The sequence below is a fragment of the Aulonocara sp. 'chitande type north' Nkhata Bay genome, linkage group LG23 (assembly GCF_057382095.1).
Source record: "Aulonocara sp. 'chitande type north' Nkhata Bay isolate Kocher_YH1m ecotype deep benthic linkage group LG23, A_spYH_male_GT1.1, whole genome shotgun sequence".
NCBI classification, from domain to species: domain Eukaryota; kingdom Metazoa; phylum Chordata; class Actinopteri; order Cichliformes; family Cichlidae; genus Aulonocara; species Aulonocara sp. 'chitande type north' Nkhata Bay.
In genome coordinates this window covers 45,379,922-45,401,284 of record NC_141365.1, presented here as the reverse complement: position 1 = coordinate 45,401,284, position 21,363 = coordinate 45,379,922, and the positions used below count along the sequence as shown (strand labels likewise).

General features: G+C 45.0%; 2 protein-coding genes across 3 annotated transcripts in view; both read right to left on the bottom strand.

The window, feature by feature from the left end:
• The window catches only part of LOC147302759 (NACHT, LRR and PYD domains-containing protein 12-like), a 154,278-nt gene extending 141,391 nt beyond the window's left edge, over positions 1–12,887 (bottom strand). Inside the window, exons 1-3 of the mRNA XM_086283595.1 lie at positions 12,517–12,887; positions 10,201–10,380; positions 7,725–7,898 (exon numbers count right to left, since the gene is read on the bottom strand). Coding sequence (XP_086139721.1) covers positions 7,725–7,898; positions 10,201–10,380; positions 12,517–12,887 — 725 coding nt within the window. The remainder of the gene's footprint in view (positions 1–7,724; positions 7,899–10,200; positions 10,381–12,516) is intronic.
• Positions 12,888–20,370: 7,483 nt separating this feature from the next.
• Positions 20,371–21,363, bottom strand: part of LOC147302753 (NACHT, LRR and PYD domains-containing protein 3-like) — a 135,532-nt gene continuing 134,539 nt past the window's right edge. For both annotated transcript variants that reach the window (XM_086284400.1, XM_086284401.1), the window contains one exon: positions 20,371–20,563. In XM_086284400.1, coding sequence (XP_086140526.1) covers positions 20,371–20,563 — 193 coding nt within the window. The remainder of the gene's footprint in view (positions 20,564–21,363) is intronic.

Below are 21,363 nucleotides of genomic sequence, written 5' to 3'. Positions count from 1 at the left end.
CCTGGGAACAGAGCAGCTGCTTGTTATTATGCTCAGCGTCTGTTTACATTTTGACTGCACGATTGTGAGCTTTTTGTTATGCACAAAAACAACATTGTTTTCTTTTATTTATGGAGCATTATTATTTAATAAATGCTGATCATTTATTTCTGAGTAATTGTTTCATGTACATCTACGCTGTATGTTAATAAATGTGCCTGTGTGAGATTTGGGACACAGCTTTGACTAAGAACTCTCTTTTTGTTCGAACTTTCTGGCTTCAAAAATATCGAGATATACAGTGGGGCAAAAAAGTATTTAGTCAGCCACCGATTGTGCAAGTTCCCCCACTTAAAATGATGACAGAGGTCAGTAATTTGCACCAGAGGTACACTTCAACTGTGAGAGACCGAATGTGAAAAAAAAATCCATGAATTCACATGGTAGGATTTGTAAAGAATTTATTCGTAAATCAGGGTGGAAAATAAGTATTTGGTCACCTCAAACAAGGAAAATCTCTGGCTCTCACAGACCTGTAACGTCTTCTGTAAGAAGCTTTTCTGTCCCCCACTCGTTACCTGTATGAATGGCACCTGTTTGAACTCATCATCTGTATAAAAGACACCTGTCCACAGCCTCAAACAGTCAGACTCCAAACTCCGCCATGACCAAGACCAAAGAGCTTTCGAAGGACACCAGGAAAAGTATTGTAGACCTGCACCAGACTGGGAAGAGTGAATCTACAATAGGCAAGCAGCTTGGTGTGAAAAAATCAACTGTGGGAGCAATCATCAGAAAATGGAAGACATACAAGACCACTGATAATCTCCCTCGATCTGGGGCTCCACGCAAGATCTCATCCCGTGGGGTCAAAATGATCATGAGAACGGTGAGCAAAGATCCCAGAACCACACGGGGGGACCTGGTGAATGACCTGCAGAGAGCTGGGACCAAAGTAACAAAGGTCACCATCAGTAACACACTACAACGGCAGGGAATCAAATCCCGCAGTGCCAGACGTGTTCCGCTGCTGAAGCCAGTGCATGTCCAGGCCCGTCTGAAGTTTGCCAGAGAGCACATGGATGATACAGCAGAGGATTGGGAGAATGTCATGTGGTCAGATGAAACCAAAGTAGAACTTTTTGGTATAAACTCAACTCGTCGTGTTTGGAGGAAGAAGAATACTGAGTTGCATCCCAAGAACACCATACCTACTGTGAAGCATGGGGGTGGAAACATCATGCTATGGGGCTGTTTTTCTGCCAAGGGGACAGGACGACTGATCCGTGTTAAGGACAGAATGAATGGGGCCATGTATCGTGAGATTTTGAGCCAAAACCTCCTTCCATCAGTGAGAACTTTGAAGATGAAACGAGGCTGGGTCTTCCAACATGACAATGATCCAAAACACACCGCCCGGGCAACAAAGGAGTGGCTCCGTAAGAAGCATTTGAAAGTCCTGGAGTGGCCTAGCCAGTCTCCAGACCTCAACCCCATAGAAAATCTGTGGCGGGAGTTGAAAGTCCGTGTTGCTCGGCGACAGCCCCAAAACATCACTGCTCTCGAGAAGATCTGCATGGAGGAATGGGCCAAAATACCAGCTACTGTGTGTGCAAACCTGGTAAAGACCTATAGTAAACGTTTGACCTCTGTTATTGCCAACAAAGGTTATGTTGCAAAGTATTGAGTTGTATTTTTGTTATTGACCAAATACTTATTTTCCACCCTGATTTACGAATAAATTCTTTACAAATCCTACCATGTGGATTCATGGATTTTTTTTTTTCACATTCTGTCTCTCACAGTTGAAGTGTACCTCTGGTGCAAATTACTGACCTCTGTCATCATTTTAGGTGGGGGAACTTGCACAATCGGTGGCTGACTAAATACTTTTTTGCCCCACTGTATATCGTATATCGCCATCCAGCTAAAGAATATCGAGATATGAACTTTGGGTCATATCGCCCAGTCGTAATATTGCAATAGGTTGTCCGTTAAACTCAAGCGGGGCTTGGGCCCTGGCACGGTGTAGCCACACAATCCTGGTAGTAGTGACGCTCGGCTATGACGGCGTGCGGGTCACCAGCTGGCTTTCTCAGGATAGGGCTCCTGTGTGAGCGGTCGACAATAACGTCTTTATCCATACCCAGCACTTCACGTAGTAGCACGGATACGGCCGTGGAGGAGCTCGAGTCCAGGCCCTCTGGGATCCCTATGATGTGATCCCTACGCTTCCTGCCTTCATCACATTTATCCTTCAGGTCAGACAGCTCCTCCTTCATACTCTCTACTGTAGACTGCAGGGTGGTCACCTCATCGCTCCACATTGACAGCCCATCCTCAGCTTCTTTCACTGTAACCTTTACTCCATCAACTTCGCCGCACGTCGCCGCCATGCTGTTAGCGATCTCATTTCTCAGTCCTTGCACGTCAGCCCTTATATTGTCAAAATCTTCTTTCAATGCATTTCTGAGTTCTTCTTTTAACAGCGTACTAATGTCCTCTTTAATGGATTGAAGAAGCTCCAGTTTTAGAGCAGTAGGATCCACATCACGCGCGTCTGTTGAGTCTGCTCTTCAGCGGCCGTAGAGCTGGACGCTGCCCTTTGGCCATCATCGATACTCTCGCCCGAGATCGCACCGGGGCTAAAATATTCACCTGCTCAGCTGTTTTTGATCAGTTTGAGCCTGTGTGGTTTGATCAGGTGGAGGAACGATGTGATGCTATAAAGACATCATCTTGTCCAAATGATGTTGTTCCAACACGTGTTTAAAAAGATTTTAAAGGTTGTTGGTTCCGACATCTTAGCGATTTTTAACAGCAGTCTTAGTTCAGGTGTTGTACAGCCTGTTTTAAACATGCTGTTGTACAGCCTGTACTAAAAACCTGATCTGGATCCTCTGTCCGCTCAAACTTCAGGCCTATTTCAAAGCTTCCCTTCCTGTCGAAGATTTTGTAAAAGATTATATTTGTTCAGCTGCAATCTGTTGTAAAGGTTTCAGTCTGGTTTTAAAGCTCTTCACAGCACTGAAACTGCACTTTGAAAAGTTCTTAATGATCTTTTATCAGCCACTGATCAGGAGACTCAGCTGTGCTTTTGGATCTGACCGCTGCCTTGACCACAGCATCTTGACCTCACCATTGGAGCATGGCGGCATCAAGGGCGCTCTATTAGACTGGTTCAGCTCTTTTATTAAATCGCATTATTACATTTGGGGCTTATATTTGACGGCAATTTGAAAAACAGCTGAGCTCAGTTGTACAGCGGTCTTTCTTCAAACTGAGGCTTTTATCTAAGGTGAGATCATTTATATCTTTTAAAAACCTTGAACGGGCGATCCACGTTTTCATGACGTCCCAGCTGGATTATTGTAACTCCTTATATGTTGGAGTTAGTGGGACCTGCCTGGCAAGACTGCAGCTGGTCCAGAAAGCTGCAGCTCGTCTTCTGACACAAGCTCAAAGACATTTATCGTCCCAACAACCACATATACGCTGGTCCCTCGCTGTAACACAGTTCACCTTTGGCGGCCTCGCTGTTTCGCTGATCTTTTTTGTGCAATTTTGCATGTTTTTGTTTTTTACAGCGCATTGTGTTCTGCGTCCTGATTGGCTGTAGACCATTGTCAGCCAATCTCGTGCCGTGTCTCCTGTACAGTACAGAATGTGTTCAAATTTACAGCAGTGTGACTCTGCAGTGCTGCACTGTATGTTTGTACGTTTTGTCCCAACAAACAACAATGATGACGAGACGTTTTGCACCTGTGGTAGCAGCCAAAGGCAGAGGAAGATGCTGACCATCATAGTTTCAACAAGGAGGCAAAAAGGTTGTAACTGTCCACAACAAGAACATCGTAAGGATGGAGTCAGCTTTGGCTTTGTGGCTCAGTGACCGCAGGAAAAAGAACATCGTGCTGGACACCAACATTATCTGCAGAAAAACTCAAAAGCTTTATGAAACGTTACCTGACAGCGAGGAGCCCAGGCCATGGACGAGTGCTCCTCACACAGAACCAAGCTCATTTAATGCCAGCAAAGGCTGATTTGACACGTTTCAGAAACACTTTGCTTTCACTCTTTAATAATGAACTTATTTTTCTATGAAGGTTTGAACTTTGTTTAAACAAGAGAGAAAAGTGTGAAAATGTTCATGGCTGTCTGAGAAAAGTGTAGAAAGTGTGCAGTGAGGGTTTAACTGCCTTAAAACTTCTATAATACTTGTAAAACATAAAGCTGCTACTTCATTCTGAGACTTATTTTTAGAACGTAACTCGATAAACGAGCGACCGCAGTAATGTATTGTGTTTATTTTGAAAACTCTCAACAGGATCTTCAGATTTATTTTGAAAGCTTTATCTGGAAAACACAAACACATAAGCAGGAAACAAAGAGCGTGATATGAAACGATAGACGTTTTCATATGGTCATCATATATACATCGTTCTATCGAACAGCCCCAGCTCCTGCTGTCAGTCTCTGTAAATCTGCTCTGAAAACACATTTGTATTCACTGGCTTTTAATACAGCATGAGAGTTATTTGATATTTGATGTGTGATATTAATATTAGGAGTTATTTTAATAGTTATCTTGGATTCTTGTACAGCACTGTGGTCAACGCTGCTGCTGTAATTAATGTGCTATAAACACATAAACAATCTGCAGTTAAACATCCAAAACTAAAGATGTGATCGCTGCCTTTAGAAAATGTGCTGATGCACAAGATATCAGCTCCATTAAGGTGGAATGTGGCCGTGTTAGAAACATGTTGGAAGAAGTTTGAAGCTGAAACTGTGAAGCTGAGAGTGAAAGAGCTCCAGCGTCTGTCACAGGAAACTTTCTTATTTCCACACTGATGAAAGCATCAAGCTTTGATTTCCTGCTGCTTTTATTGAGTCACACTGTGAAACTGAGCCACAGCTGAACCAGCATCCCTGTACAGCAGACACTTACAGCGCTTGGCTGCTTCCATTGAACCCTCTGCACAGAGCTTCAGTTTCCTCTTCTGGTCCCAAAGTGCAGAACAACAAGGTTTCAAACAGCTTCGTTCCAGCAGCATCAGCCACAGACATGCAGAGAGAATCCTTTGGTTGTGTTGTGTGTTTGCATATCTGCTGTGTTGCTTTGTGAGGATGGATCATCTCCTGCAGCTCCAGATAAACAAGCTGGACCTGAACCTGGTAGCTTCACTTAGAAGACACTTGTGACGGGAACGTGTGAGAAGTTTTGTGCAGACAAGTTTGGATTTAGAGTGTGGGACGAGCTCTCCACAGTCTTTGTGGAGATCCACATTCTGCATACTGCCTGTGAGAAGCTGCAGACATTTGTCCTCCAAATCCACTGAGCAGCTGCTCGTGGTGGTATTAGCTTCATGTGTGCGTGTTAGCATGAAGCCTCAGTCACACTCTGCTGTGGACACGGTCACGGACAGCTGGACGCCTGATGGACGAGTCGTCCTTCCTGTTAAACTTCTTTGAGCATGAGAATAGCATGAGAAGCTCAGTGGACACTGTTCAGGGTTTTAACTCTCGCTTTCACTTCAGCTTCACCAACAACAGCACAAGCAGAGCAGCCCACTGCCTGCATGGCTGGGACAGCGCCCCCTGGTGACTGTAAACCACTACAACATGTAGACGGCCGTCTGCAGGCTGGATGTAGCACCACCGCAGAGACGTGCTGCAGCTCTGTTTAGTTACCCAGCTGACAGCAGAGGCTGTAGTTTACTGTTACCAACATGGAAAACTGAAGCTTCACCAGCTGGAGCTACAGAGCTGGAGAACAAAGGAGACTGAGAGGCCAGAATGATGTGGGAGGAAACATCAAGAGCCTGTTTGAAAGGAGACACATGTGGATGCTGTGCCAGTCTGTGGTCTGTCAGAAGTCAGCTGAGTCACACTGCAAGAAGCTGCAGAATCTCAGAGGAGGAGATTTGGAAGTGTTTGTGGGACAAACTGGACTCAAAGAAAGAAGATGTTTGTGAAGTCTTTGGTGGAGGTGAGCAGTGTGAAGCAGAACACATGCAGATGAATCAGGAGGTCAGCATCAGTGTCTCCTTGTGGTGGACGGTAAAAGAATCAGAGCCAACGCTCCCGTCCACCCTCGGCATGAAGCAGTGCTGTTTCTGAAACAGGAGGACAAGTCCAGAGAAGACAGAGGAAGCAAAGATGAGGGTGGGACAGGACAGCAGGACTTCCTTCACACCTGCAGCTCCATCACACTGCTGTAGCTCCTCTTCATCACACATGTACCTGCAGCCTGTCTTCGAGTCCAGGAGTCACCTCCACACAGTGTAGAAGCCTCCTGTGCAGACCATGGAGTCCAGCCTCTGTCAGGGAAGTCGGCACTAAAGCCTGAAAGACTTCAATCTGTCTCTGCTCCACCCGAGAAAGACCAGCACCGTACTTGTTGTGCATTCAAGGAGGGAACATCAGCGCTGCATCGTGGGAACAACACCGCAGGAACAAAGACACAGCACGGCCGATGAAGGACGAGGACAAAGGAAAGGTGAGTGAGAAGACCTGGTGGTGTGGACGGACCTGCAGGGGCTCCAAGACTGAGGAGCAGAGACGTCCATGTACCAGCTGAGGATGCTGCAGTGATCCAGGGAGCTCGGTCCAATCTGAGGCCGTGTGAACTACGTGGACCACAGTTTCTTCACAGACTTCAGCCACGTGAACATCTGGAGATCCAACAGTGCACGAGCTGTGAGCCATCAGCTGTTTCTCTCATCAGCTGCTGTAATGAGAGCTGCTGGAATCATCTCGAGCAGCAGGAAATCACTGATGTTGTTTCTAACCAAAGATATGGGACTGAGCTCCGCTGAGCTCCTTCTACTTTCATCCAGATAGAAACTGCTACAGTCTGCTGATTATTGCTTTGCCTCCATCACACGAGCTCTTTATCCTGTTCTTCACTCTCATTGGTTCTTTGTCTGCTTGTTTTTACAACAGTAGTCTTCTGATTGGTCAAAGACAATCAGCTGTGACTAAATGTAGCTCCTACAGCAGTGATGGGAATAACTACTGAAGCTAATCCAGTATCAAAGCTCAGGAATCAGCAGTTCCCACCTCGTTTTCTTTCAACAACTATTTTTAGCTGCTGTGTTTTTGTGTTTCTGCAGACCTCAGACATCCTGCTGCTCTGGACAACTTTTTCATTCTTTTGTATCATTATTTTGCTTTTCTTTTATTATTATGTTATATGTATTAATATGTGAAACACTTATTCTTTGTGTTTTTGCTTTGCTCCTGTCAAACTGCTTTAATAAAATCTGCTGCAGTCTAAACTGTGGACGTTCCCTTTTTAACCCTTTGTGAAACAATAAAGGTTTAAATCTGAGTATTCATCTATGTTAGTGTTTAATGGGTCTAATAGGTTGCTTTGGCCTTTCCCAGTAATATCTTCCCTTGCAGTCTGTGGTCCAGGCTTCTAAAACCATCCCAGGTTAACAAGAACTACAATCTAGAGGAGAGCTGCCATAACAGGTGTGACTGATGAGATCTGACCTGCAAGGTTACTCAGGTTTGTTTGTATCAGGACAAGCAGGGAAGCCGCCTGGACGTCAAAGTACTTAGAGCTGGGCGAGTGTCCTCACCCACATCGGCTTCACAACTCTGCATCATCTACTGAGTAAGACTCAGAGCATCAGAGATTAGAAGGTCTACAAAGAGCTGAACCAGACTTCCTGTATAAAGGTTTTAGTTCCACAGATCGACAGTGTCAGCACAACTAAAACGTGGAGACTGACCTCAGAGTTTCAATTTGATGTTGTGGATTCTCCAGAAGAACACACAGCTGCTTCACTCCTGAATCCTGAAGCTTGTGGTAGCTCAGGTCCACCTCTCTGGGATACGAAGGGTTGAGCTTCAGCACTGCTTCCAGATAATCACAGCTGATCTCTGACAAATCACAGCGCTCCAATCTGTATAGAGAATGAAAGATGTAAGTTTATTAGACAAAGTGCTTGAAATCATTCAGTGTTTCATCATCTGTTCAGAGCTGAAGAAGGTTCAGAATGTAGAAGTTTAGAAAATGGAAACTCCAAACAGCTGAAGCCAACAGGAAGCAGCTTCAAACAAACACAACAAGAGAAAAAACTCTGAATGTTTCACATTAAAGTCGAACATTTCTAACAAGAGTGTTTTAAAGACAGCGTCACTGATGATCATCTTCTGCCCAGTAAAACTTTGGTTTTCCACATGTGAGTGTTAATGATGCACAAAGACTGTGAGTGCAAAGAGGGAGCGAGGAGGATGACAGAGAGATGGTACAGGAGCATCAAGAACCCGGCGAGGAAATGAGCAGAAGGACTTTGGAGCCTGTTGGATTGAAGCTTTCACAGAGACGTGTTTGACTGGACACCACCAGGACAGACTTTTAATCCCAGGATTTGGATGAGCTTTCTGTCTTTATGGTCACAAATGATGCTGTAACTCTGTGAATGTCCTGGAACTGTCAGCAGTGTGGTTACGTCCTTTTGACCTGAGTTTCCACAGCTCTTATAACAGCAGTGTACATTCAGACTGAGACACGCTTCAGTCTGTATGGACCTGTTTCTGTAGCTGCCACCATCATTCTACGGTCGTGTCCAAATTCATGGGCTGCATCCTCCCGAGGACCCGGCCTTTGCGGTCTACGTGGGCTGGGTCCTCAGAAGGTCGGGTAGGCTGGAAATAAACGGCTGGGGAAATTGGACGGTCTAGCCTTCTGATTAGCGTCACCGCTGTCTCGGTGGAGTTTAATAAACTCAGCCGTCTGCTCCTTGCTATCTAAAATATAACAGGACACTGGCGTAAATTCTCGACCGTCTCATACTTCTGTTTAATCAGTTTTCTGTTTGACGTTTAGTCAGCTCTGTAAAGACCAAGGAGGAACCCACCTGGGGGATTAATAAAGTTTTATTTTATCTAATCTAATCTAATAACTTTAATCTCAGCCAAACCGATTTACTCACGAACAAACAAAACACTGAAAAAAGCCAAACAATAACATTTTGAGGTTGTCTAAGTGACTTATATATCACGTTTAACCTGAGTAGCGAAAGTCCGCGGTGATCTGAAAATGATGTGCCGGGAGTTGTGCCGTTCTCGGCGGCTTCAGTGACCCTCGAGCTCCCGGCGAGCTATCGAGCTGGTGGGTAGCAGACGTCTCCGAAAACGTCGAAGCACTTTTGCATATATGCGGTATCTTGATAAACCGAGCAGATATTTGATGTTTACACAGCTACTTTCTTGCCTGAAAATATGTTAAAAGTTTATTTTGTGACCGAAAAAGATTAGTATGAGTAATTTTAAAACTTAGTAGCGGCCGCCATTGTTGGAAACTGGAGTTTGGCTGGGCCGCGCTATGAATTCTGGGATATGGTAGGCCACGAAGGACACACCCGACCCATCCTTCAAATTCGGGGAAAAGGAGGACGCATTTGTTGGCTGCATTCGGAGGAGTCTACGAATTTGGACAGCCTTCGACGCGTCGCTGTGACGTAATCGGTCTACAAATGCGGCCTCAGGAGGATGCAGCCCATGAATTTGGACACAACCTACATGTTTGTACATCAGCTTATCAAATACTGTCTGCTGTCTTCATTTATTACTCTTCACCTGCCTCACTGTCACTGTGTGGGCGGAGCAGCCTGAGCCCTGCCCACACAGACACAGCTCCTCTCTGGAGCAAAACTTCTGCTTCATCTCCGCCTCTTTTCTTCATCCTCCACCTCTCTTTTCTCTTCTTCGGTGTTCTGCAGCCACAGAGCCTCACAGCCATTAGCACGCCCATACCTGAGCAGCTAGCATTACCCAGCATGCCGTGCAGCAGTGTCAGTTTGTAAATGTGCAAGAATTCCTGCTCCAAACTGTTTCACAGAGTGCTGTGTGCCGTGACCTTTGACCTGCTAAAGACAGTCAGCTGTGGATTATTCATTGTTGTGTCTGATACTTAGAACTGTGAGGAAGAAGCTACACAGTTAATCAGGGTCCCCTCTCTCTGAATCAGGAAAGGTGGGCAGGCCACGTGTGGGCCGCGGGCCATACGTTGAGTATCACTGTTTGAAATGTGAACATTGTTCTGCTGCAGTCAATGGACTAAACCAGAGAAGAAGAAAACAGACTTTACCATGAAGATCCTCAGTGTGGATCAGTATAATATCAGCCTGATGTCTGCAGTTTAGTGTCAGCACAACTTTCACATCATATTCATCTCAGCACAACTAAAACATGCTGACTGACCTCAGAGTTTCAAATCGACATCGTGGATTCTCCCGAAAATCACACAGATGCTTCACTCCTGAACCCTTCAGGTTGCTGTAGGTTCCACTCAGGTCCACCTCTGTGGGATACGAGGGGTTGGACTTCAGTGCTGCTGCCAGATAATCAAGGCCAATATCTGACAAACCACAGCTCCACAATCTGTATAAAGAATGAAAGATGTAAGTTTATTAGACAAAGTGCTTGACATCATTCAGTGTTTCATCATCTGTTCAGAGCTGAAGAAGGTTCAGAATGTAGAAGTTTAGAAAATGGAAACTCCAAACAGCTGAAGCCAACAGGAAGCAGCTTCAAACAAACACAACAAGAGAAAAAACTCTGAATGTTTCACATTAAAGTCGTACATTTCTCATAAAAACAGGACAAAGACTTGAAAAAGTCGTGTTTTTCCTTCCAGGAACCACATGGCTTCACTTTTAAAGGTGAAGTGTGACAGAAATGGACATATTTGAAGTCCAACACCTTTTTCCAGTCACATTATTAAAGCAGACAAACTACAAGCTCATTTTCATTCCAACAAGTCATCTTCTGACCTGGACTAACAACACTGGTCTCTATGTGCAGCTGGCTGTGAGACCAGTGCTCAGGGAGCGTCTACAAAGTGCAACACTGAAAGAACATCACACACTCATTTGCTTCCAGCACTTTCACACAAACATCTACTGTCATTATTGTCACCAAACTCTGTGGATCCTTTATTGCAAATTCAAATGGGATCAAATGGTCAGACAAAAGAGGGTTATGAGGAAATATGATGAAATGTTGTGTATTAGCAGCAACTTATTGAATCATTTTCCTCAGAAACCAAACAAAATGATTGACAAACATGTTTTTACAAACTCAGTGTTGGACTTGGATCAGCAGGATAAGCTGATGTTTAAAGGCATTTGAGTCTCGCTGTATGAGAGTCCAGTTCTTACTCAATATTTATGGATGATGTTCTTTCAGTGTTGCACTTTGTTTGGCACAAAATGAAATTATTTGGCCTCTCAGATGCTTTTAGAGATTCCCAAATGACTGATGATGACATCTCTGGGGTCTGATTGATAGAAAAAAAATGTCTTTGAGACCTTTTGTAACTGACAAACTCTTCATCTGCTAACAACACTGAGTTGAATCTCCATGGCTGATAGTTGGAGCAGGCATCAGGAATACACATTGAAAAAACAAGAGGAGAAATCACCAGAGTCTTATAATCACATTCTGTAACTAAAGGGAGACGTTTTTCTATACAAATATATGTTTTATGGACATTAGAAAAAAAAGAGTATTGACGTGAAGCAGGATTATGAAATCTCCATACATCAGCCAGCCCATAATTATCAAGAAAGCTCTGAATGACGCATGCTGACTTTGGACTAAGTGTACTTTTGTGTGAACTGTGGTCCATAGCAGATAATGAGCAGTTTAGGTCTCCCTCAAAGATGATATTGTGTGATGACATATTGGGGAGCCGCGCAAAGACATTAGTGAAAAATCTGTGATCGTCCCAATTAGAGGCGTAGATATTTGCTAAGATCAAAGGAAAACCATAAACTATGTTTTCTGCACTTAAAATCCTGTAATTTTCTCATAAATCGACAGTGCGCCTTATGGATGAATTCTGGTTGTGCTTACTGACCTCGAACCGATTTTATGTGCTACACGGCGCTCAGAAACCTTTCAAAAGATGTTTTGGTACGACTTTACTAAGCTACGAGGCCGCACCGCTTGATGGATTGTTGGAGCATTACAGCTACGAGGAGCCTCGCGGAGTGATACGTACTCTGCTTCAACGTAATATTACTGTATTGAGTGTGTATAAGGACCATAAATGGCACCTGTAAGAGACACGGTTACAAAGAGGGTTTCAAACTCCAGGCTGTCAGTCACGCAGTAGAACCTGGGAACAGAGCAGCTGCTTGTTATTATGCTCAGCGTCTGTTTACATTTTGACTGCACGATTGTGAGCTGTTTGTTATGCACAAACACAACATTGTTTTCTTTTATTTATGGAGCATTATTATTTAATAAATGCTGATCATTTATTTCTGAGTAATTGTTTCATGTACATCTACGCTGTATGTTAATAAATGTGCCTGTGTGAGATTTGGGACACAGCTTTGACTAAGAACTCTCTTTTTGTTCGTACTTTCTGGCTTTAAAAATATCGAGATATATATCGTATATCGCCATCCAGCTAAAGAATATCGAGATATGAACTTTGGGTCATATCGCCCAGTCGTAATATTGCAATAGGTTGTCCGTTAAACTCAAGCGGGGCTTGGGCCCTGGCACGGCGTAGCCACACAATCCTGGTAGTAGTGACGCTCGGCTATGACGGCGTGCGGGTCACCAGCTGGCTTTCTCAGGATAGGGCTCCTGTGTGAGCGGTCGACAATAACGTCTTTATCCATACCCAGCACTTCACGTAGTAGCACGGATACGGCCGTGGAGGAGCTCGAGTCCAGGCCCTCTGGGATCCCTATGATGTGATCCCTACGCTTCCTGCCTTCATCACATTTATCCTTCAGGTCAGACAGCTCCTCCTTCATACTCTCTACTGTAGACTGCAGGGTGGTCACCTCATCGCTCCACATTGACAGCCCATCCTCAGCTTCTTTCACTGTAACCTTTACTCCATCAACTTCGCCGCACGTCGCCGCCATGCTGTTAGCGATCTCATTTCTCAGTCCTTGCACGTCAGCCCTTATATTGTCAAAATCTTCTTTCAATGCATTTCTGAGTTCTTCTTTTAACAGCGTACTAATGTCCTCTTTAATGGATTGAAGAAGCTCCAGTTTTAGAGCAGTAGGATCCACATCACGCGCGTCTGTTGAGTCTGCTCTTCAGCGGCCGTAGAGCTGGACGCTGCCCTTTGGCCATCATCGATACTCTCGCCCGAGATCGCACCGGGGCTAAAATATTCACCTGCTCAGCTGTTTTTGATCAGTTTGAGCCTGTGTGGTTTGATCAGGTGGAGGAACGATGTGATGCTATAGAGACATCATCTTGTCCAAATGATGTTGTTCCAACACGTGTTTAAAAAGATTTTAAAGGTTGTTGGTTCCGACATCTTAGCGATTTTTAACAGCAGTCTTAGTTCAGGTGTTGTACAGCCTGTTTTAAACATGCTGTTGTACAGCCTGTACTAAAAACCTGATCTGGATCCTCTGTCCGCTCAAATTTCAGGCCTATTTCAAAGCTTCCCTTCCTGTCGAAGATTTTGTAAAAGATTATATTTGTTCAGCTGCAATCTGTTGTAAAGGTTTCAGTCTGGTTTTAAAGCTCTTCACAGCACTGAAACTGCACTTTGAAAAGTTCTTAATGATCTTTTATCAGCCACTGATCAGGAGACTCAGCTGTGCTTTTCGATCTGACTGCTGCCTTGACCACAGCATCTTGACCTCACCATTGGAGCATGGCGGCATCAAGGGCGCTCTATTAGACTGGTTCAGCTCTTTTATTAAATCGCATTATTACATTTGGGGCTTATATTTGACGGCAATTTGAAAAACAGCTGAGCTCAGTTGTACAGCGGTCTTTCTTCAAACTGAGGCTTTTATCTAAGGTGAGATCATTTATATCTTTTAAAAACCTTGAACGGGCGATCCACGTTTTCATGACGTCCCAGCTGGATTATTGTAACTCCTTATATGTTGGAGTTAGTGGGACCTGCCTGGCAAGACTGCAGCTGGTCCAGAAAGCTGCAGCTCGTCTTCTGACACAAGCTCAAAGACATTTATCGTCCCAACAACCACATATACGCTGGTCCCTCGCTGTAACACAGTTCACCTTTGGCGGCCTCGCTGTTTCGCTGATCTTTTTTGTTCAATTTTGCATGCTTTTGTTTTTTACAGCGCGTTGTGTTCTGTGTCCTGATTGGCTGTAGACCATTGTGAGTCAATCTCGTGCCGTGTCTCCTGTACAGTACAGAATGTGTTCAAATTTACAGCAGTGTGACTCTGCAGTGCTGCACTGTATGTTTGTACGTTTTGTCCCAACAAACAACAATGATGACGAGACGTTTTGCACCTGTGGTAGCAGCCAAAGGCAGAGGAAGATGCTGACCATCATAGTTTCAACAAGGAGGCAAAAAGGTTGTAACTGTCCACAACAAGAACATCGTAAGGATGGAGTCAGCTTTGGCTTTGTGGCTCAGTGACCGCAGGAAAAAGAACATCGTGCTGGACACCAACATTATCTGCAGAAAAACTCAAAAGCTTTATGAAACTTTACCTGACAGCGAGGAGCCCAGGCCATGGACGAGTGCTCCTCACACAGAACCAAGCTCATTTAATGCCAGCAAAGGCTGATTTGACACGTTTCAGAAACACTTTGCTTTCACTCTTTAATAATGAACTTATTTTTCTATGAAGGTTTGAACTTTGTTTAAACAAGAGAGAAAAGTGTGAAAATGTTCATGCCTGTCTGAGAAAAGTGTAGAAAGTGTGCAGTGAGGGTTTAACTGCCTTAAAACTTCTATAATACTTGTAAAACATAAAGCTGCTACTTCATTCTGAGACTTATTTTTAGAACGTAACTCGATAAACGAGCGACCGCAGTAATGTATTGTGTTTATTTTGAAAACTCTCAACAGGATCTTCAGATTTATTTTGAAAGCTTTATCTGGAAAACACAAACACATAAGCAGGAAACAAAGAGCGTGATATGAAACGATAGACGTTTTCATATGGTCATCATATATACATCGTTCTATCGAACAGCCCCAGCTCCTGCTGTCAGTCTCTGTAAATCTGCTCTGAAAACACATTTGTATTCACTGGCTTTTAATACAGCATGAGAGTTATTTGATATTTGATGTGTGATATTAATATTAGGAGTTATTTTAATAGTTATCTTGGATTCTTGTACAGCACTGTGGTCAACGCTGCTGCTGTAATTAATGTGCTATAAACACATAAACAATCTGCAGTTAAACATCCAAAACTAAAGATGTGATCGCTGCCTTTAGAAAATGTGCTGATGCACAAGATATCAGCTCCATTAAGGTGGAATGTGGCCGTGTTAGAAACATGTTGGAAGAAGTTTGAAGCTGAAACTGTGAAGCTGAGAGTGAAAGAGCTCCAGCGTCTGTCACAGGAAACTTTCTTATTTCCACACTGATGAAAGCATCAAGCTTTGATTTCCTGCTGCTTTTATTGAGTCACACTGTGAAACTGAGCCACAGCTGAACCAGCATCCCTGCACAGCAGACACTTACAGCGCTTGGCTGCTTCCATTGGACCCTCTGCACAGAGCTTCAGTTTCCTCTTCTGGTCCCAAAGTGCAGAACAACAAGGTTTCAAACAGCTTCGTTCCAGCAGCATCAGCCACAGACATGCATAGAGAATCCTTTGGTTGTGTTGTGCGTTTGCATATCTGCTGTGTTGCTTTGTGAGGATGGATCATCTCCTGCAGCTCCAGATAAACAAGCTGGACCTGAACCTGGTAGCTTCACTTAGAAGACACTTGTGACGGGAACGTGTGAGAAGTTTTGTGCAGACAAGTGTGGATTTAGAGTGTGGGACGAGCTCTCCACAGTCTTTGTGGAGATCCACATTCTGCATACTGCCTGTGAGAAGCTGCAGACATTTGTCCTCCAAATCCACTGAGCAGCTGCTCGTGGTGGTATTAGCTTCATGTGTGCGTGTTAGCATGAAGCCTCGGTCACACTCTGCTGTGGACACGGTCACGGACAGCTGGACACCTGATGGACGAGTCGTCCTTCCTGTTAAACTTCTTTGAGCATGAGAATAGCATGAGAAGCTCAGTGGACACTGTTCAGGGTTTTAACTCTCGCTTTCACTTCAGCTTCACCAACAACAGCACAAGCAGAGCAGCCCACTGCCTGCATGGCTGGGACAGCGCCCCCTGGTGACTGTAAACCACTACAACATGTAGACGGCCGTCTGCAGGCTGGATGTAGCACCACCGCAGAGACGTGCTGCAGCGCTGTTTAGTTACCCAGCTGACAGCAGAGGCTGTAGTTTACTGTTACCAACATGGAAAACTGAAGCTTCACCAGCTGGAGCTACAGAGCTGGAGAACAAAGGAGACTGAGAGGCCAGAATGATGTGGGAGGAAACATCAAGAGCCTGTTTGAAAGGAGACACATGTGGATGCTGTGCCAGTCTGTGGTCTGTCAGAAGTCAGCTGAGTCACACTGCAAGAAGCTGCAGAATCTCAGAGGAGGAGATTTGGAAGTGTTTGTGGGACAAACTGGACTCAAAGAAAGAAGATGTTTGTGAAGTCTTTGGTGGAGGTGAGCAGTGTGAAGCAGAACACATGCAGATGAATCAGGAGGTCAGCATCAGTGTCTCCTTGTGGTGGACGGTAAAAGAATCAGAGCCAACGCTCCCGTCCACCCTCGGCATGAAGCAGTGCTGTTTCTGAAACAGGAGGACAAGTCCAGAGAAGACAGAGGAAGCAAAGATGAGGGTGGGACAGGACAGCAGGACTTCCTTCACACCTGCAGCTCCATCACACTGCTGTAGCTCCTCTTCATCACACATGTACCTGCAGCCTGTCTTCGAGTCCAGGAGTCACCTCCACACAGTGTAGAAGCCTCCTGTGCAGACCATGGAGTCCAGCCTCTGTCAGGGAAGTCGGCACTAAAGCCTGAAAGACTTCAATCTGTCTCTGCTCCACCCGAGAAAGACCAGCACCGTACTTGTTGTGCATTCAAGGAGGGAACATCAGCGCTGCATCGTGGGAACAACACCGCAGGAACAAAGACACAGCACGGCCGATGAAGGACGAGGACAAAGGAAAGGTGAGTGAGAAGACCCCGGTGGTGTGGACGGACCTGCAGGGGCTCCAAGACTGAGGAGCAGCGACGTCCATGTACCAGCTGAGGATGCTGCAGTGATCCAGGGAGCTCGGTCCAATCTGAGGCCGTGTGAACTACGTGGACCACAGTTTCTTCACAGACTTCAGCCACGTGAACATCTGGAGATCCAACAGTGTACGAGCTGTGAGCCATCAGCTGTTTCTCTCATCAGCTGCTGGAATGTGCCGACCTCTGCCTTTAACTCCGGGGATGCTGATGCATATAAAGCAGCCAGGTACGACCTCCGAAAGTCCATAAAAAAGGCCAGAAAGGACTACAGGGACAAAATGGAGTCCAGCTACCACAGCTTTGACACCAGGCAACTGTGGAATGGACTGTGCTGCATCACTGACTACAAGAAGGTCAACACAGTCAGTGTTCAGCCCACTGCATCTCTTGCAGACGAGCTTAACAACTTCTATGCTCATTTTGACGCAGACAACAGAGAACAGATCCTCTACCCTCAGGAGGACAGTGAGGCTGCAACTTTAACTCTGAAAACAGAAGCTGTGAGATGGACCTTTAAAAAGGTAAATCCTCACAAAGCTCCAGGCCCAGACGGCATCCCAGGCCGGCAACTCAGAGTGTGTGCAGACGAGCTGGCAGAGGTGTTCACCAACATCTTCAACCTCTCCCTGAGGCAGTCAGTGGTTCCCACGTCCCTCAAAGCATCCACCATCATTCCCGTTCCCAAAAAATCAGTGGTCTCCCTTCTGAATGACTACCGTCCTGTTGCACTGACATCCGTCATCATGAAGTGCCTGGAGCGGCTGGTCAAAGGTCACATCTGCTCCTCCCTCCCTGACACACTGGACCCTCTTCAGTTTGCCTATCGGACAAACAGAGCCACAGAGGATGCCATCGCCCTGGCAACGCACACCACCCTCACTCACCTGGAGAAAGGGAATACATATGCAAGGATGCTCTTCATCGACTACAGCTCGGCATTTAACACCATCATCCCCTCAAAACTTGCCACGAAGCTCGTCGACCTTGGGCTGGGAACACCGATCTGCAGATGGATTCTAAACTTCCTCACAAACAGGCCCCAGGTGGTGAGAGTTGGTAAGCACACCTCCTCATCGCTCATCCTAAACACAGGTACGCCACAGGGTTGTGTGCTTAGCCCCTCCTATATTCCCTGTTCACACACGACTGTGTTGCTAAACAAGAGTCCAACATCATCATCAAGTTTGCGGATGACACAACCATCATAGGCCTCATCACAGACAACGATGAGACGGCCTATAGAGAGGAGGTGATGGCGCTGTACGAGTGGTGTCTGGAAAATAACCTGACTCTCAACATCAGCAAAACTAGAGAAATGATAGTGGACTACCGGAAACGACCAGTCAGGGAACACCAGCCCATCCACATCAACGGTGTCAAGGTCGAAAGGGTCAGCAGCTTCAAATTCCTTGGAGTCAACATCACCGAGGACTTCTCCTGGACCCTTCACACAGACACTGCTATCAGGAAAGCTCGCCAGCGGCTTTACTTCCTGAGGAAGCTGAGGAAGTTTGGCATGAACGCCAACATCACCTCAAATTTTTACAGGTGTGCAATTGAGAGCTTGCTGACGAGCTGCATCACAGTTTGGTACGGAAGCTGCTCTGCCAGCAGCTGTAAATCTCTACAGAGGGTGGTGAAGGCAGCAGAGCACATCACTGGCACGAGGCTTCCTGCCATTCAGGACATTTATCTCCAGCGATGCCTCCGTAAAGCACACAGCATCATCAAGGACCACAGCCACCCAGCACATCAGCTGTTCTCCTTGTTACCATCTGGCAGACGTTACAGGAGTCTGTCTGGTCGGACTACAAGACTTAAAAACAGTTTTTACCACCAAGCCGTACGACACCTCAACCACAACACTTAAACACACACAACACAGCACTCAGAAGCTACCCTGCAGCTTCACAAGTACTCTGTTTAATCTGCACTGGTCACTCCACTTTATTGTCATTGATATTTATATTTAAAAGTGCAATACTGTAATTTTCTGCTGTTCATTCCTGTGCAATATCCCATCTGCCCTCCCGTCATATTTCTTTTCAAGATTTTCTTATTTAATCACTAGTGTACATATATTTATATTTATAGATACATATATATTTAGTCATCTTTTCTCTTTTACCACGTCTCTCTAATATTTTGCTCCTTACTATTTTTCTATTTTCTTTATTATTTTATTTTCTTTTATTATATTTTCTCCTACTGTATCATGCTGCTGAGTGACTGCTGCTCATCAAACACATTTCATTGCAATGTTGACCCTGTGCTAACTTGCATATGACAAATAAAACTGAAAACTGAAAACTGAAAACTAATGAGAGCTGCTGGAATCATCTCGAGCAGCAGGAAATCACTGATGTTGTTTCTAAACAAAGATATGGGACTGAGCTCCGCTGAGCTCCTTCTACTTTCATCCAGATAGAAACTGCTACAGTCTGCTGATTATTGCTTTGCTTCCATCACACGAGCTCTTTATCCTGTTCTTCACTCTCATTGGTTCTTTGTCTGCTTGTTTTTACAACAGTAGTCTTCTGATTGGTCAAAGAAGACAATCAACTGTGACTAAATGTAGCTCCTACAGCAGTGATGGGAATAACTACTGAAGCTAATCCAGTATCAAAGCTCAGGAATCAGCAGCTCCCACCTCGTTTTCTTTCAACAACTATTTTTAGCTGCTGTGTTTTTGTGTTTCTGCAGACCTCAGACATCCTGCTGCTCTGGACAACTTTTTCATTCTTTTGTATCATTATTTTGCTTTTCTTTTATTATTATGTTATATGTATTAATATGTGAAACACTTATTCTTTGTGTTTTTGCTTTGCTCCTGTCAAACTGCTTTAATAAAATCTGCTGCAGTCTAAACTGTGGACGTTCCCTTTTTAACCCTTTGTGAAACAATAAAGGTTTAAATCTGAGTATTCATCTATGTTAGTGTTTAATGGGTCTAATAGGTTGCTTTGGCCTTTCCCAGTAATATCTTCCCTTGCAGTCTGTGGTCCAGGCTTCTAAAACCATCCCAGATTAACAAGAACTACAATCTAGAGGAGAGCTGCCATAACAGGTGTGACTGATGAGATCTGACCTGCAAGGTTACTCAGGTTTGTTTGTATCAGGACAAGCAGGGAAGCCGCCTGGACGTCAAAGTACTTAGAGCTGGGCGAGTGTCCTCACCCACATCGGCTTCACAACTCTGCATCATCTACTGAGTAAGACTCAGAGCATCAGAGATTAGAAGGTCTACAAAGAGCTGAACCAGACTTCCTGTATAAAGGTTTTAGTTCCACAGATCGACAGTGTCAGCACAACTAAAACGTGGAGACTGACCTCAGAGTTTCAATTTGATGTTGTGGATTCTCCAGAAGAACACACAGCTGCTTCACTCCTGAATCCTGAAGCTTGTGGTAGCTCAGGTCCACCTCTCTGGGATACGAAGGGTTGAGCTTCAGCACTGCTTCCAGATAATCACAGCTGATCTCTGACAAATCACAGCGCTCCAATCTGTATAGAGAATGAAAGATGTAAGTTTATTAGACAAAGTGCTTGAAATCATTCAGTGTTTCATCATCTGTTCAGAGCTGAAGAAGGTTCAGAATGTAGAAGTTTAGAAAATGGAAACTCCAAACAGCTGAAGCCAACAGGAAGCAGCTTCAAACAAACACAACAAGAGAAAAAACTCTGAATGTTTCACATTAAAGTCGAACATTTCTAACAAGAGTGTTTTAAAGACAGAGTCACTGATGATCATCTTCTGCCCAGTAAAACTTTGGTTTTCCTCATGTGAGTGTTAATGATGCACAAAGACTGTGAGTGCAAAGAGGGAGCGAGGAGGATGACAGAGAGATGGTACAGGAGCATCAAGAACCCGGCGAGGAAATGAGCAGAAGGACTTTGGAGCCTGTTGGATTGAAGCTTTCACAGAGACGTGTTTGACTGGACACCACCAGGACAGACTTTTAATCCCAGGATTTGGATGAGCTTTCTGTCTTTATGGTCACAAATGATGCTGTAACTCTGTGAATGTCCTGGAACTGTCAGCAGTGTGGTTACGTCCTTTTGACCTGAGTTTCCACAGCTCTTATAACAGCAGTGTACATTCAGACTGAGACACGCTTCAGTCTGTATGGACCTGTTTCTGTAGCTGCCACCATCATTCTACGGTCGTGTCCAAATTCATGGGCTGCATCCTCCCGAGGACCCGGCCTTTGCGGTCTACGTGGGCTGGGTCCTCAGAAGGTCGGGTAGGCTGGAAATAAACGGCTGGGGAAATTGGACGGTCTAGCCTTCTGATTAGCGTCACC